At 33.9% G+C, this 18,515-nt stretch overlaps 1 protein-coding gene across 2 annotated transcripts in view; it reads left to right on the forward strand.

Moving 5' to 3' along the window:
• TBC1D12 (TBC1 domain family member 12) overlaps positions 1-18,515 on the forward strand; it is a 122,053-nt gene that overhangs the window by 95,680 nt on the left and 7,858 nt on the right. For both annotated transcript variants that reach the window (XM_031956090.1, XM_031956091.1), the window contains 5 exons: positions 306-400; positions 1,278-1,349; positions 7,863-7,991; positions 8,283-8,392; positions 15,338-15,596. In XM_031956090.1, the coding sequence (XP_031811950.1) occupies positions 306-400; positions 1,278-1,349; positions 7,863-7,991; positions 8,283-8,392; positions 15,338-15,596 (665 nt within the window). The remainder of the gene's footprint in view (positions 1-305; positions 401-1,277; positions 1,350-7,862; positions 7,992-8,282; positions 8,393-15,337; positions 15,597-18,515) is intronic.

The following is an 18,515-nucleotide window of genomic DNA, read 5'->3' on the forward strand; positions in this document are numbered from 1 at the left end:
GTTTTATATTAAGAAAAAGTTATGAATCAATTTGGGCGATATTGACTTTTGAGAGAGTGTTTTCATTTCCTGGAAAGGAATAATAATTAGGCATCATGCCATGTAATTCTCTGAATGGATTAGACACTAGAATCATTTAAGAAGTAAAGTGGTAACTTCTCAAGGTTTTTGATAATTCAGCTTTAGTTCTTTTGGTTTAAAACTTGATTTTTATTAAATTAAACACATCTCACATATTTATTCCTTGTATATAATATTAGGCAATGTGAAAGCCAAGTAATTATTTTATTTTATTTACTTGCCAGATGTAGGTGTATCAGTTGCTGACCGAGAAGCTAGTCTGGAATTAATTAAACTGGATATATCTCGCACATTCCCTTCTCTCTACATCTTTCAGAAGGTGAGGTCTTTCCCCTAGCTTACAAAAAATACTCCTCTCATAATAACCAAGAGAGCAGACTATATAGCCTATTAAAAAGCTAAATTTTAAAAAAATACAAAAATTTTAAAGAGGCAGCTAATTTCATAAAGCTGCATGGAATACTTAACAACTAATGCTGCTAATGAGCAAGACTTGATTAAGCACCTACCCTGGGCCAAGCAATGTGGTAGGCACTTGTAATAAATTTTTAGCAATTTTGAATAGATTTTAAATGAATTCTTATTTTTAACTAAGCATTTTGATAGATATTTTTCAGTGCTTACTAGACTTTTTCTCTGTATTAGTAGGAAAAATGTAAAGAAGCTTATCTCAAAAATGTCTGAAGTATTTCATGAGCACTTGTCATGCTCAAAGCCTCAAAAGTTGATATTTTGTTAATGTAATTGGTTTTTAGTTTAAAAATAAGGGTTGTTAAATTTAAATTTCATTGTTGTTTGGCTATGTTTTACAGTGTTATCGTTATTTTGGACATCCATTTCTTCTTTGATGTTCACTTTGATCTTGTACCAAGATTTCCAATGGTCTTTAGCATTATTGAATATAATTTTTTCATATTTTGATCTATTAAGTGATGGAAAAAATTTAAATTATCTAAATGGTGTAAATTATGAATATTTTGTTTAGTATCTTTTTATTTTATTATAGAATTGTTTTCTTAATAATTGCAGAAATACAAAATTCATTTTGAGCAATGTTGACAGTTGAATAAATGGAAAAGCTCTTTTTGAAGGAACTGTGTTAAAATTGATGTCTTAGAATTTGAAGATTAAAAATACAGGATCTAAACACTAATATGCAGTTTCAAAAAATAACTTTGTTTTTTTCCTCCCATAAGGGTGGTCCTTATCATGATGTGTTACATAGTATCTTAGGAGCATATACGTGTTACAGGCCTGATGTTGGTTATGTAAGTATTTTCCTCACTTCTGCTTTAGAAAATTAGTTCTGTTGTACAATGAAATGTGGGCATTAGCCTTTGGGTGATATGCATATATACATATTAAATTTTGTTAATATGCCCTAAGCATAACACTTGATGTAACATTCTGCATAGAATTTATAACAACTTATTGGAATTTGCCAGATCATAGCATAAAGTGGCGTTCTGAGAGAACTTGCCAGCTAGTCTGTTGTGAAGTGATGGGGTGGGCATGGGTGCAGGTGAGATGGAGTGGGGAGAGTGATGTTTAGAAGGAACAAGTCAAAGTCATTTTTAATCTCCCATTAAGACTCAATTTAGTATGTTGCACAGATTTTCTTGTAATGCATATTAGATCTATGACTATGAAATAAATAAATGTATTATCTATACAAATATATTAAATGACTTTATATATAAATATATAAAAGTGACTATGGAATAGTCTGGACCTGGATCTGGATCTGTGAATTCATTAATATAGGAGACTCCCTCTCTTTTGCAGGTAAAAAAGAACCTTCCCTGCCTCCTTTCTGTCTTGGAAATGTTAATTAGAGCACTGAGGTTAAATGACTGGATCAGAGCATGATTTGAATTCAGGTTCCCTAGCTAACTCTTGACCCATTACACCAGTCATTTTCAAACTTTTTGGTCATAGGACTCCTTTGTACTCTTCAATATTATTAAAGACCCAAAGAGCTTTTGTTTTTGTGGGTTATAGCTATTGATATTTAATGTTAAAAAAATTAAAATGTTATTATTATGAAAATAGATTTGATCTTATAGATGCCCTGAAAGGGTCTTGGGGATTCCCAGGAGATCATATTGTGAGAGCCACTGTATCATACTATGCTGCCTTCTTTGTACTGGCTTCATCTACTTTCTTAAAAAGGGGAGCTATAAAGTCTCTATCTTGGTCTGGGACACTAAGTAGTCTTCTGAGTCCCAAATAAGTCACTATTATGTAATACATAAACTTTGTAACTAGCCTTTAAATTTGTAGGTCCTCTACATGTGTGTGGGCTTGTTAGCCCCCATAGGTTTTATTATGTTGTTTTACATTGACCAATATCATCATTGTTAATAGAGATGACAGTGTATTCCACTTAAAGTGATTGTTAGTAACTTGAAAAAGTTTCATAAATTTGGGAAGAGTTTCAAAAATTGTCCAAACTAATCAATTTATAGATGAAAAAAAGTGACTCAAGCATGGAATGCTTTAAAAAAAAAATCTTACTTAAATTAGTGCTTAAAATTTTGTGGCAAGTGACAGAACCAGGGCTAGAAATCAGATCTCTTCTTTAGTATAGAAGATTTGTTTATAATTTTTATTAACGTTCTTAATGTATTCAAAAAAGAACCTTTGAATTGTCTGTTTACTTGCAATTCCTTGAGCTCTTTGTTCACAATACTTTTCAATTATAATTTATTTTTGGTTATTACGTATTATAGATCATCCACTTAAGCATTTTTTCTGTTTTTATTATTTTTGTTATCTTATTCTGTGATACAGTATATATTTGAATTGAACATAATGTGTTCTCAAGGCAGTATATCTGACAAATAACTATTCAGACCTTTCTTGAAGATATTCACTATGGAAAAAAAAACCTTGCTACCTTTAAAGTCAATCCATTGTCTTTTTAGATAATCCTGATTAGGAAGTTTTTTCCCCCATATATAGTCACTTGATCTTAATTCCGTTCTCTTCAGTCAAGTCTAATCTCTTTTTCATGTGACATTTCTCAATCAGTCTTTTCTTCTTCAGGTTGAGCATTTCTAGTTCCTTCAGTTCAACATACCCCAATAGACTCCTTAAACATATTATATTAATAATTTTCTTATTTCTGTCATCCTTTAATCACTCTGCTTTATATCCTCCACATCATCTTCAGCTTCTTTGTTTCCCTCCCTACATATACTGGCGGTTGCCAAGTTTCATCAGTTCTATCTCCACAGTATTTCTTACATCCAATCCAATTTGTACAACCACATGGCTATCACCTTAGTTCAGTCTCACATCGCTTTTCACTTAGACAGTCTCCTAATTTGTTTTCTTGCTTCAATTCTTTCCATTTTCCAATCTTTTCTCTAAATAAATGCCAGAATATTATCTCTAAAAGCACAGTTCTGTTACTCTCTGCTGTTCAATAAATTCTAATTACTATTACTTTTAGGATCAACTATAAATTGCTCTGTTTAGCATTTAAAGCATTTAAAAAAAAAAAAAAAAACTTGTTTCTACAGATTAAACATTACTTCCTTTCGTGCTTCTATAGTCCCGTCAAACTAGCCTCATCATTTCTCATACATGACACAATGTATAAATTGGTCTTTTATCCCTAGAATGTGTTTTTTTTCTTCTCTTAGAATCCCTTGTTTTCTTCCAAGATTAACTCAATTGCTACTTTCTATATGATACCTTTCTTAACATCATTCTCCTTTCACCTTCTACTGCTTCCTACTCCCCCACAAAATTACCTTCTTTCTACTTTTCTATAAATGTGTCTCTGTGTACAGAGTGTATGTTCCTTGAAGGCAGAACTGTTTGATTTTTATTTTTGTTTTCTAAGTGCTAAGCACAGTGTTTGATGCTATAAGCATTTAATAAATGCTTTATTTGTTGCTCTATTGACCATCAGGCCTTTCCTTGACCTGGTCACTCTTCTGTGGATGCATTCTAGCCTATTCATGCTGTTCCCAAAGTATAGCATCGAGAACTGAACGCAGCACTCCCTATGTGACCTCTTCAGGGCAGAGAATGTTTTTGTTAACATATTTATTATGTGTCCTACTTTAGACACTGAAATTCTGAGATGGGAATGAGAGGAGTTTAAATTCTATAGGGAAGATAGCATGTTTACATGTAAGGGTAGGCATTAGGGTTACAGACTGGCCCAGGCTTTTATTGGAAGTATAGGGAACTCCTCCTTGAGGAAACTCCTTATTCCAGAAAATATCAGCCACTTTTCTTTTAATGTGAAGGAAAGATTCTCAGAACATGAGAAGCTGAGTGATGTGTGTCTAGAGGTACACAGCCAGCACCCAGGTGCATTAGAGGTGGGGCCTAGGCTCTTCAAGGTTGGTTTTTACCCACCATTCCACATTGCCTCTCCTCTGTAACCATATAAATGTGTATAAAACTTTTACAAAATAAATGCAAGCGACATGGAGAGGCTTCATGTAGGGAGTGGCATATGAGGTGGGATCCTGAATGATAGAAATGGAGGGAGGGAGTTCCATTTATGAGAAAAACAGACTGTGCAAAAACAATAAAATGGGAGACGGAGTGTTGTTTGGGAGGAACAGCGGGATTGGGAGTTGGATTGCTTTGAAGAGAATGTGAAGAGGAGGAAGACTGTAGGTCGTGTAACCCAGAAGATCGAGGACCCAGACATTTTCTGCAGTTTGCATCATCTCTCATGTTTCTCCACATTTAGATTTACATGCCAGAAATAAAGCCATTTAAGCTTCTCCCTTAGTTTGACACCAAAACCTCAGATGAGGCAAAACAGTTAAAAGCAGAGAAGGTGCTCCTGATCTGCTAACTTGTTTCCCTTTCTACCAGGGTCCATTTTACAGGCATGCAGGAGTCAATTCTATGTAACCCTCCCCCCCACCCCCGCCCCCAAACACTCCCCAGGCTAAATAGAAAGACAGGATGAGTGTGTGCTGTGCGACACACTATGAAGTCTGCATCCTGCTGGAGCTGGTTCAATCTTTTGGCGCATATGGTACTGATGAACTATGGGAGGAGGCTAATATGAGCTCCAGCCCCCAGAAGACTGCCATCAACAGAGGAGATAGAAAATAAGCAACAGGGAAAAGGAGGGAAAAAAGACTGAAATTAGCAAAGATCCAGGAGCAAGAAAACGAGATCTTGAGCAAAGGCAAGTAAATCAAAAGAGATAATAAAAGAAGGAGGGATGGACCTCCATCTAGATCAGGGAAAATATTTCAGGCATCTGTGAACAAATATTATTTTTTAATAAAGAAGATGATGACGAAATAGCACCTGGTAAGGTGGAGGACCCTGATAGTTTCGTGAGATTGTAGAACTGTAGCACATTGCTTCTAAATTATATAATGATGATGAGGACCACGACTAGCATTTACATAAAGCTATTTACAAAATTATATTATTATGGTTCTATGCTAAGCACTAATTTACCATTATTTCATTTGATTCTCATACCAAATCTTTGAGGTAGCTATTATCCCTGTTTTACAGATGAGGAAATTGAGGCAAACAGAAATTGTGACTTGTCTGTGGTCACATAACTAAGAAGTTGTCAAAGTGAATTTGAATTTAAAAATTCTGATTCCAGTCCTGGTGCTAGTCACTGTGCCATTTAGCTGCCCCTAAATGAGAAGAAGAGAGAAAACAATTTGTGACCTGCACAATAGAAAAGGTTGACAAAATAGAAAAAATGAATGCATGGTGGCAAATCTCACCAATGAAACAAGAAAAAATAACTTCAGTGGAAATTCAAATAAAAGTAAAAGATAACCTGGAAGAAGAGAAGAAAAAAAATCATTAAAAGAAAACATGAGCTCCATAAAAGCAAAACATTGATCTCAAAGACAGGATACATGGATACAATTTATAGAATGTAGAACTCACAGAAAAATATGAAAAATAAAAGAATCTGAACACCACAGTACAAGAAATAATAAAAATACTGCCTGGAATAAAGTGTCATTTGAAAAATCCACAGATTGCCTCCAAATAAAAACCCCAGGCTGCAAACTCATAAGACACATAGTTAAATTTAACAATTACAATGATAAGAAATTATATGTGATGAGAAGAGAAAGAACTTCAAATATAAAATAAAAAAAAACAAAATAATTAAACTATTTTGCTCCCTTTTGTACAGAAGAAGATGGAATAATGTTTCAAAGAGCAAAGTAATTCAAGATGCCACTGAAAGTGTCCTACTCTGCAAATCTCAGTTTAACCATTAATGAAAAAATATGGCTGTTCAATAGAGAGGCACTGAAAACATTTCTATAAAGAAACCAGACCTGAAGAAATTATTTGCTTCTCAACCATTCCAGACCACAAAAATATAAGAATAAATAAATAGAGCATCCAAGGGTGACAGTAACAGAATAATAATAGAGACCATGAAGATACTTTATTCTGAATACACAGGAGACAAATCAAATAGAAGTGATAATGAAAAGATAGTTTGGAACCAAGTTATAAAGAACTTTAAATGTCCCTAAAATTTTTGTATTTGATTTTAGAGGTAATAAGGAATCTTTTTAGCGATGGTACTTTTGAACAATGACATCAATGTATCCTATAGGAATAAATCAATTTAGCAGTTATGTAGAGGATGGTTTGGAGTGGGGAGAGATTTGAGGCAAGGAGCCAAATTAATAAGCCTTTTAACAGGAATTCAGTGCCCCAGAGACCCAGAAAGACAGAAAAATGGGGAAGATAAGTAGAAAAGGGTGGGTCCCAGTGTCATATGTTTGTTTTCATAAAGATTCAAGAAGGCTAAGAGTTGAGAAATACCTTTAGAGATAGCTGGTTAGCTTTGAAAAGAATAGTTTCAGTTGAGAAATGAGCTAGAAAGCCAGATTACATAAATTTGAGAAATAGATGCTGTGGGTTTCAACAGATTTCTCTGTGAGTATGAAAGGAAGGAGTAAGGACTTTCACTTGAGGAATTAAACAACATTGTTTTGTTTCATTTTTCATGGAAGAGGCCGGGGGATATTTGTGAACCTCAGGAAAGAGGGGGGAAGGAGAGGAGGAGACCATTGTGCAATTCTGGGTATGTGCCAAAGAGTTGACTTTAGGGAATAGAAAAGTTAACTCTTGTCAGAAACAAGAGTAAAGGAGAAAATAAATGATGTCTGAGTTTTAAAATGTTGCAAATGGGAGAAAGGGGAGCTCACAAAAAAAGCTATTTTTCACTAAAATAGCAGAATAAAGATGAATTAGAGCTCAGAGCAATTTCTATTCTTCTCTCAGTTTAGAGGTTAGTGGAAAAGATTTGGAACAGCTCTGGGGGGAATGACCATGATAGCAGTCACCCACTTTTAAAAAATAAAGGGAGAGGGGCGGCTAGGTGGCGCAATGGAGAGAGTACCAGCCCTGAAGTCAGGAGGACCCGAGTTCAAATTTGATCACAGACACTTAACATTTCCTAGCTGTGTGACCCTGGGCAAGTCATTCAACCCCAACTGCCTCAGCCTCCTCCCCTCCCCCCAAAAAAGTAAGATTTTAGCTGGGAATTTGAAATGAAACAAACATTAGGCTAAGTGGGTAAGAGTTACCAAGCTATAAGGGACAAATTGTCTGATTACTGCCTCTATGCATTGTAAGAGACTTTATATAAAAATTATTTATTTTTTAAAAATATGTCACTTGAATTGGAGATAAGATTATCTATTTGTCTTATTTAATCACAGAACTTCTTTATAATTAGATGTAGTCTGATGGTTATTCTACACAAAATTTATTAGTGCCTTTTCTTGTTGAAGGTCCAAGGGATGTCCTTCATTGCTGCAGTACTCATTCTCAACTTGGAAGAGGCAGATGCTTTCATTGCTTTTGCAAATCTCTTGAATAAGCCATGCCAGTTGGCCTTTTTCCGTGTAGATCATAGTATGGTAAGGATGTTTAATTGAGATACAGCAATTTTTATTTTGACTTTGAATGTGTCCTAAAAGTTAAATGCTTTTTACAATGAAAAGTAAGTATAGGAACATTAAAATAATTGTTCTGCAAACTAAACATTAAATTGTATTGCTGCAACATGCATGAGTGGAAGGAAAGTTGGAATGAGTAGTAATGGAGCAATATTTTATGTTGATAGACCTGAATAAGGAATTTATTTTTGTGATTATCAGAGTTTTCCATGGTTTTAAGTTATATCAATATGCTGATATTTTTATTTGCAGATGTTAAAATATTTTGCAACATTTGAAGTATTTTTTGAAGAAAATCTCTCCAAACTATTTCTTCACTTCAAGTCTTACAGTCTTACTCCTGACATATATTTGATAGACTGGTAAGTTATTGAGCATGGTTCATTATAACCAGAGTTAGAATATGTAATTTAAAATAGCATCCTGTGGAAATAGGTTGGGTCTTACAGGACTGTATTTTGTGTAAACATTCAGACTATTCAAAGGAATTAGGTTTTTGTAGAAGGAAGCCACAGATAATTGTTTTGGACAAAGTTAAATGATTCTCTATTAATACCTATGTTTTCCTTTAAAAATTTTCCTTTTTTTTTTCTCCAATGTTCTTTCATTTTTTCTGATTGAATCAAAGAGGATTATCTGCTTCTGATCCATCTTTAATCTATTTAAAATCTGCTAATTCACTTTTTAATAAAAAATATGCTTAGAATAATAGTAATAGAGATAGTAGTAGTAATAGTAGTAGTAGAAGCAGCACTGGCAGCAGCAATGGTAGCAGTAGTAATAGCAATAGCAGTAGTGGCAGCAACAGTAGCATCACTACTAGTTAACTGGGAAGCAATGTGATTAAAGTATAACCAAGGAGCAGAGAAGGAAGTTGTTAAATCCATGACGGACTGTCAGGGTAGAAGTGAATATGTAAAATTTCTGCTCTATGATCCTAGAGAATTTTCCGAACAAATATTAAAATGTATTATTCTACAGGGGAGAGCCATATCATTGATTTAATGAATTTGTTTAAAATATACTCTCTGCAGATGGTATGATAGTATACTTCAAGAATTGTAGAAAATTAACTCAGAAACTAGTTTAAAAAATTAACAACTTTTGCAGAATTTCATGATATAAATACATACAAATCATCAGCATTTCTATATATTACCAATACAGTCCAGCAGTAAGAGATGAAAAGAGAAATTCCATTTCAAATAACTGCAAAAAGTATAAAATACTGGGAGTCTACCTGCCAAGATAAACCCAGTATCTAAACACAGTTATAAAACACTATAAATATTGATTGCCTGCCAATACAATAAAAATGACAATTTTACTTAAATTAATTCACTTATTCAGTGCCAAAGTAATCACACTACCAAAAAATTATTTTATAGTGCTAGAAAAAAATAACAAAATTCATCTGGAAGAACAAAAGGTCAAGAAGATCAAGAGAAAAATGAAGGAATATAACTTAGCAGTACCAGATCTCCAACTGTATTACAAAGAGACAGTCATCAAAACAATCTAATACTAAGAAATCTATTTGATCAATGGACTATAATACATAGACAATATGTAGTTGTAAATGAATCTTAGTAATCTAGTATTTGACAAACCCCAACATCCACGTTTTTGCGACAAGAATGCTAATTTAACAAAAATTTCTGGGACAGCTGGAAAGTAGTTTGGCAGAAACTGATATAGACTAACATCTTATACTGTACACCAAAATAAAAGTCAAAATGTTTTAGACAATAAAGGTTAATATAAGCAAATTAGATAAGCAATTTACTTGTCAGATCTATGAATGAGGGAAGAATTTATTACCAAACAAAAGATAAGAGAGCCTTAGGGCATGTGAAATAGATATTTGATAATATCAAATTTAAAAGTTTTTGCACAAACACTCACTGAACAAAATTAGATAACAAGTAGGAAACTGGGGAAAAAATTATCCCAAGTTTCTCTGATAACTGACTCAAGAACATAAGAATATGAATTATTTCCCAATGGATATATGTCAAAGGATATATGAACAGACAGTATTCAGGTAAAAAAATCAAAATTATCTCTACTCATATGAAAGAGAAGTACAAATTAAAACAACTCTGAGTACTATCTCATACCTATCAGATTGACTAATAGGAAAGAAAAGGAATATAACAATGCTTTAGGGGATGTGGAAAAATTGAGACACTAAGGAATTGATAAAATTGTGAACAGATCCATCTGTTCTGCAGAACAATTTAGAACCATGCCCAACGGGTTATAAAATTGTTCATGCCCTTTCATCCATTAATACTACTACTAGGTCTGTATTGAAAGAGATTAAAGAAAATAACTATTGTTTTTGTGGCAAAGAATTGGAAATGGGGGGGGGGGGATGCCCATGATTTAGTGAATAGCTAAGTAAATGATTGAATTGTGCCATAAGAAATGATGAGTAGGATGTTTTCTGAAAAACCTTGGAAAGACTTATGTGAACCAATGCAAAATGAAGGGAACAGAACCAGGAGAACATTGCACATAGTAACAGTAATATTGTAGGGTGGTCAACTATGAATGATTAACCAATATAGTGATGATCCAAGAAAATTCCAAAAAAGTATGATTTTTTAAAAATGCTATCCACTTCTAGAGAAGGAATTGATTGAATCTTTATGGTCCTTGGATTTTTGGTCTGCATTTTCTATAGCAGAAACTAACAATGTAAATATTTTACATGACTGGATATATATATTCTTTGTCAGACTGCTTGCCTTCTCAAGGAGGAGTGGAAGGAGAGAGAGAATTTGAAACTCAAAATTTTTAAAAGTGAATGTTAAAAATGTTTATATGTAATTAAGAAAAAAACAAAATTAAAAGTTGAAAAAGCCTACAATTTAGTCTAACTATACAGATATAAAAGCTATACTTTAGGTTTGTAAGCTACTTGAAGAAGGTTGTTTTTGTCAGTGATTAGTTGTGTTCAACTCTTTATAACTTCACTTTGAGTTTTTCTTGGCAAAGATACTTGGTTTGCCATTTCCTTTCCCAGCTCATTTTACAAATGTGGAAACTGAGGCAAACAGGGTTAAATACTTGTTCAGGATCACAGAGCTGGTAATTGTCTGCTACTGGTTTGAATTTGATTTCTCCTCTAGGACCTTTAGGCCCTCTAGGGATGGACACTATCCACTGAGCCATTTAGCGTCCATAAAGGTAGGGCCTGTCTTTTGTCTTTCTTTGTATCTCCAGTACTTGACATTTAGTATAGGTGTTTAATAAATGTTTAGTGACTGACTTAAGGAAAATCTTATACTTATTCCAAACTTAGGGATCTTAAATTTTGAACAACTTCCATAGTTCTGCACAATTTAAAATGTGTGCATACTGAGGACTTTAGAATCCATTATCTATTCAGGAGGCAATAATAAGAGTTTAGTAATAATATTTTGAGATGATGATAGCAGTGGTTCTGAAAACAGGCAGAAGAAGGAATTTTATATTCTTGTAAACAGGGTAAATAATTAGATTCCCAAGCAGCCAGTTTTGCTCATGACAGAACTGCTAGAATACCTAAAGCAACAATTAGCAGAATTTAAGAATTGTTCATGTCCATCTGATAGCCATTGGATACTGACATCATCTTTATCTATCTGTTATAGATAGAATATGTAATCCTTGAGGATATCCAATTTCTTTGTAGGGTTATGTAGGCGTATTTGGAATGATTATTAGTGTACATCATTCAGTACTGAGTGATGCCTTTTGTTTTTCTCAGTCTAAATGAAGCGAAAGTTAAATATTTCATATTCCTCTAAAGTTCTTTCTAGAATTTCAAATACTCTTGTTAAAGAGTCGTCATGTTTTTTTTTTTTTTTTTTTATGTTCAACTCTGATGGACATGGCTTTTTTCTTTTTATTTATTATAATAACTTTTTTATTGACAGAACCCATGCCAGGGTAATTTTTTTACAACATTATCCCTTGCACTCACTTTTGTTCTGATTTTTCTCCTCTCTCCCTCCACTCCCTCCCCTAGATGGCAAGCAGTCCTGTATATGTTAAATATGTCGCAGTATATCCTAGATACGTCATGATTTTTTTAAGTGAAGGGATTGGTAAACCTAAGAAAATAAAAATTTTTATGTTAAGCATTTTAGAATTAAAATTAGAGAAAAGCACTATGAACTCTAAAAATAACATCTAATATTTACATACTTGGGACAGCTTTTCATTTGGTCAGTTGAGGAAAAAGACTAAGCATAATAAGTATATGTGACATAATAAAAATACTGCACATACTGGTTTGTACTGGTAATTCTAACTGTAGAAGTATATGAATATTTATGTTTTTATTTATATATGTATGCATATGGTAGATTCAGGATAGAGTAAAAAGAGGACCTGTATCTGCATTCTACCTAGGGAAGGCAGTAGAAAAAAAGTTCAGAAGCCAGTAGCAGCAGTGCTGTAGCTCAGACTTCAGAAGCAAATTTGGATTTCCAGAGTCTAACTCAACCTGCAGAAAAAAAATCAGTGGGAATCCCAGGCCAATAGAGAATCAGGAAATTGTAAAGCTCAGACCACTAGGACAGCAATCAGATTTTAACCCTAAATTAGCCCATTTTGGGAGAACTGAAAACTTATAGATGCTCAGTCTATCCGTAAGATCCTGAAATGTATAAGATCCTGAAATGTAGCACAGCACTCAACACTAGAAGAAAGCAGTAATAGGACTTCTCCTAGAAACTAGCAGACCCCATCTCTAATATCAAGTCCCAGGAAGAGTAAGGGAACATAAAAAGAACACCACCATAATGAGTTGTTAAGGTGGCAGGGACATTGAAGATGTAAACACAGGAACAAATGACTCTAAAACATCACAAGTATAGCCTTGAAGAAAAATACAGCTTGGACATAATTAGAATTCTGGAAGAGAAGAAACAAGAATTTTTTAAAAATTTTAAATATTTTTTACAAATGGAATGGAATTAAAGAAAAATTTTTTAAAGAAATGAGAGCTATGTAAGAGAATTTTAAAGGAAATTAAAACCTTGTTTAAGCAACAAACTCATGAAAAATTTAAATGACTATGAGAGTACAAGAAATATTTTTAAAAGTCAGAAGACTGAAAAATAGAAGAAAATATAAAGTATCTCATAGTAAAAGCAATTGATCTCAAAAGAGAAAGAATTTAGGAATCAAAAGATTATCCAAACACCATGATCAACAAAAGAACCTAGATTATAAATTAAAAAAACAAAAACAAAAAAAAAATACGTCCTGGGTCCCTTAGAACCAGATTTCAAAGTAGAAGTAGAAAGAATCCATCATTCAGCTCCTTAAAGAAATCCCATAATGAAAACTCTTTGGAGCATTATAGCCAAAATTCAGAACTTCCAGATCAAAGAAAAAGTAGAGTAGTCCACTAGACAGAAAGACTTCACATCAAAGAGCTTTGGTCATGATCACATACAATTTAGCATCTACCATTATAAAGTAGCATTGAGCTTTGGTAATGATATTTCAGAACACAAAGAATATAGACTTAGAGCCAAGAATAATGTAGCCAACAAAACAGCATACAGTGCTACTGGGGAGATGATGGATCTGTTATGAAATAGAGGACTTTCAAACATTTCTAATGAAAATCTAGAGCTATGAAGAAACTTTGAAATACAAACAGGAGTAAAGAGCCACATAAAAAGTAAACATGAATAAAAGATAAAGAGCTAAACAAGGATAAATTGATTACATTCAGATTTGGGGAAATATTGTCCCCGCTGAACCCTATTGTCATCAGAGTTTATTGAGGGAGTTCATTTAGAGAAGACCTGAAAGTTTTTCTATTATGTCTCTTTATGACCTTTTAAAGAGAAGAATGGAAAGTGAAGAGAAGAGGAGTATGCTGTGGGAAAAGCCAAGAAAGTTTAGAGAAAATTATTTCACATGATCAGAATGCACAAGTACACATCTGTGCAAACAAGTCTCGGGTTGGTAATCCCTGGCATGTGAACTCTCATTCTCATCTGAACTGGTTAAAAGAAAGAATATGTACACATACATAGTTGGGTACAGAAATACTTTTTACTCCATGAGAATACAGGGGGGGGGGGGGGGGGGAGGAGAATAAGGTTTAGGGAAGAATTAGTCCTAAGCAAAATAAATTCTAAAGTGACAAAAAATGGGAATTTGAGGGACCATACCCATAGATTGTGGGAAATGGATGAACAAATTATGTTAAAGAATGTGATGGAAAACTATTTTGCTGAACTCTTTTCAGTGTAATAACCCAACTATAGGGAAGCATGTCATCTACTAGATGTAGATCAAGGACCCAGAATGAGGCATATTTTTTAGAATGTAGCCAGTGTCAAAATTTGTCTAGTTAGATTTATACATGTATGTAATGGGGTTTGTTTTTCTTTTATTCTAGTTAGTGGGGAGGGGGAGTTTGAGGTGGGAAGGAGAGAGAGAGAGAAGGCATCTTGGCTGATTAAAACAAAATATGTATTAAAAAGAAGAACTCTTATCACCACACTGACCAATCATAATTCCTGAGGACCCATATTGAAACATACTAAGAAGTAATGGACTCAGAATACAGATTGATGCATAATTTTCTTAGACATGGCCAATGAGAAATTTTGTTTTGAGTATTCATGCCTTTAACAGATTTTATTCAAGTTGGAAGTAGGAGGGAGAGAAGGCTGATCTTTGAAAATAAAATAAAATTTAATTTTAAAAATTAAATATGCTTACCATTTAAAGTGTTTTTTAATACTACTTTTAATATGCTATCTGTATGTGTAAGTGGATCTCTTGTTTTGAATCTATATATAGAATTGTCTTCAAATGTAATAATAAATACCCTGGAATATCAGATAATTCTTCACTGATTGATATGTAGAAAGTGTGTAATTTATTCAGAAATGTCATAAACAAGCGCTTACAAAATACATGCATGTTTTCAGATTTATACCTCTAAAGTTTTTTCCTGTGGTGACAAATTGTTAAGTCTAGAAAATTGATTCGTAAATTATAGAACTTCAGTTTATTTTATTATAAACTATTTCAAGATGTTTTTCTTTAAAAAAAAATAGTAGTAAGGAATATGGAATATAGTTTCAGAATTAAGACAGAATTTGTCTTTGATTCAGGAGATGTATGTCTATGGGCTTGAATGCTATATACCAAGGGGAAATTTGTATTGTGTTTCCATATGAGTAGTTGTGCTGGGGACTGTCAGGCCTTGAAATGGAAGCTTCTGAAGAGATTTTATAAATCTGAACCTAATAGCAAGTTAATCTTTTTTTCTGCCAATCTAGGATCTTCACGCTGTATAGCAAGTCACTTCCACTTGATCTGGCCTGTCGAGTTTGGGACGTCTTTTGTAGAGATGGAGAAGAATTTTTATTTAGAACAGGATTAGGAATCCTTCGATTATATGAAGATATACTTCTGCAAATGGACTTTATTCATATAGCACAGTTTTTAACCAAACTGCCAGAGGACATCACATCAGAAAAGCTTTTCAGCTGTATAGCAGCTATTCAGATGCAGAATAGCACCAAAAAATGGACACAGGTAAATTTTTTTTCTCCAACCCAAAAAGAGATATTAAATCAGTCTTTTGATGTCAGACCATTGAGAGTTAGGATTTCTCAAATGTCAGTGCTGAAAAAGTTTTGCAGTCATTTTTATATATTTGAGAATAATTTTATTTTATGGTATTCTGTAAATGTAAATTCTATAAAAAGCATTCTTTTACCCTTGCAATCATAAAGCTTTTTTTTCTGCAACATTTTATGAATGTAAACAAATTGTTACATTTCTATAGTTACTAATGGAATAATAACTCTTGTCATATTTATGGCATTTCATAGAAAACATAAAAATAACCACAGTGTATTTTTTTAAAGAATATTTTGTGCACTCTACAGGAGCGAGAAAAAGAATGTAACAATCCCTTCCTTTAAGAGCATATACTGTAGTTAGAGAATTTATACACAAAAAATATTTGATAATGAAAGATAACAGTGGAAGGGATGCAACAATAAAGTTATACTTTAGTATTAATTCTCAAATATGTACGTCTTTGAAAGATCTTCCATTTCATTTGTGTCTCCTCTCTCCAAAGCATATCATAACCTCTTCATATTTCATGAGTTTCCTTTCCTTCTACCTCCTGGAGACCAGCCTTCTGGTCATGAGGCTCTTTAAACTTACTTCATGGAGGCTTTATGTTTGAGACTTTTCTGCTTTGATAAGATTTAATAGATCTTGTGTTCTGCTAATTATATGGCCTTTGAGAAGTCAGAATTATCTGCATATTGATATGAGTCATGAAAATATCACAGAATTTCAGGAGTGGCCTTGGAGACTCCATCTTTCAGCTCCAAGCATTTTCTCTGGCTCTCCCTTATACCTACAGTGTTTTTCTTTCTCATCTCTGCCTCCTGGCTTCCCTGGTTTCTTTCAAGTTCCAAATAAAACTCCACCTTCTCATATAAGACTTTCTCATTTCCTCTTAATTCTGGTGCTTTCCCTCGGTTGATTTTTTTTTTTTTTCCCCTTCTTGTCCTGTATATAGCTTGTTTTTTGCTTGTTATATCCTCTTAGTTTGGAAGCTCCTTGAGGAAAGAAACTGTATTTTGCCTCCCCTCCCCTCTTTTTTAAATCTCCAGTATTTATTTAGCATAGTACTTGGCACATAGTAGGCACTTAATAAATGCTTATTGACTGACTCATTGGATATCTGATCCAAACAAATCCTCCCTGTATGATATTGCCAACAACTGATCATTCAGCTTTTGTATGCGAATCTTAGCTACTTCTTGAAGCAATCCATTCCATTTTTATATTCTTATTGTTAGGAAGTTTTTCCTTACATCAGGTCCAAATTTGCCTCTTTAAAATTTCTACCCATTTCTATTTCTATGTAGAATTCATATTATTCTATGAATAAACAGATAAGTATGCCACCTTTCTCATGTGATCACTTTTCAAATTCTTAGACAACTATCCCTCTTCCTTATCTTATTTAAATGTCCCCAATTCTGTCAACTAATATTTATATGATATGAATGAGACATGGAACTATCTCTTGCTTAATAATATCCTTCCTAAGTTGGAGTGTCCAGAAGTCAGAATAACACTCCAGATATATTCTGACCAAAAGAGACTGTGATAGGACTATCATTTCTTTATTTCAGTATGTTATGCCCTTCCATGTATCCAAAAAAATTGCATTCAAATTTTTTTACTGTCATGTCATAAGCTTGGAGTTAACTCTTATTAAGAGTTACACTTAATTATTAACTCTTATTAAACTTGTAGTTAGCTCTTCTTAAACTTGTAGTTTACTAAATTGCCTGATTTTTTTCAGACAAACTGTTCTGTAACCATACCTTCCCATCTTATAATTTTGAAATTAAATATTTTGAGTCTAAGTGGAATTTCATTGTTAAATTTTATTTTATTGGATTTGGCCCACTATTTTGGCTTGTCAAAATCTTTCTATATCCTTATGGTAACATCTTGTTAGGTTTTCTCTAATTTTTGTGTCACTTGGCAATCTGATAAGTATGACTTTGACTTTTTCATAATACATATAGAAGTTCTAAGCATTGCTAGGTAAGGAGCGGTGAAGAAGGCCCAAATGATTGTATGTGAAAGAGCATAGCTGGAAAGAGTGTTGTGAGGCTTGGATCAGTAAGATTTTGCAGTTGAGTGAGGGGCCCCAGAAGACTGGGGCTGTGAGTCTACAGCTGTAGTCATGTTGAGTTGACGATACCTACTGGATTTCTGTCTGGAGTTCTCCAATAAGTGCTTTGTTATATATAGAGAGAGAGAGAAAGGAAAGGGGAGGGGGAAAGGGAGAGGGAGAGAAGGAAAGGGAGGAGAGTGAGTGAGTGAGTGTGTGTGTGTGTGTGTGTGTGTGTGTGTGTGTATGTAATAGAATTGTCTTTATAGAGATAGTACTTAAATTCCTGGACCTGATGAGATTCCTTGAGAAGGGACAAGAGTGCTTAACTCCTTTTTCTCACTGGTCCCATGTTCATTCAGTTGCCAAGTCCCATCCCTTCTTTCCACGGCATCTCTCACGTGGGCACTTTGCTCTTCTGACACTGTTCCCACCATGTCACAGGCTCTCTTTGCTATACCTCAGGACTATTAGGGTATCCTGTTGGTTGGTCCCTTCTACCCCCTTCAAATCTCTTCCAACTCTAGCACAAGCTCCACTCAGCCAGGCAGTTGATCTTCTTAAAGCACCTGTGTGACTGTGTTATTCCCAATGAATTCCATTTCTGTGGTTCCTTATTTTACATTCAAATATAAAATCCTTTCTTTGGTATTCAATGCCCTTCTGGAGCTCCCACCTCTCAATCTTCTTACGCTGAACATTACATTCTCTGCCTTCCAGTGACCCTGGTTCTCCTTCTCCAACAGCTTTGGACTCTCACTGTTTTCTCTGGCTATTCCCTAGACTTCAAACTCTCCTCC

Source organism: Sarcophilus harrisii, chromosome 2 (genome assembly GCF_902635505.1).
Source record: "Sarcophilus harrisii chromosome 2, mSarHar1.11, whole genome shotgun sequence".
Classification (NCBI taxonomy): Eukaryota; Metazoa; Chordata; class Mammalia; order Dasyuromorphia; family Dasyuridae; genus Sarcophilus; species Sarcophilus harrisii.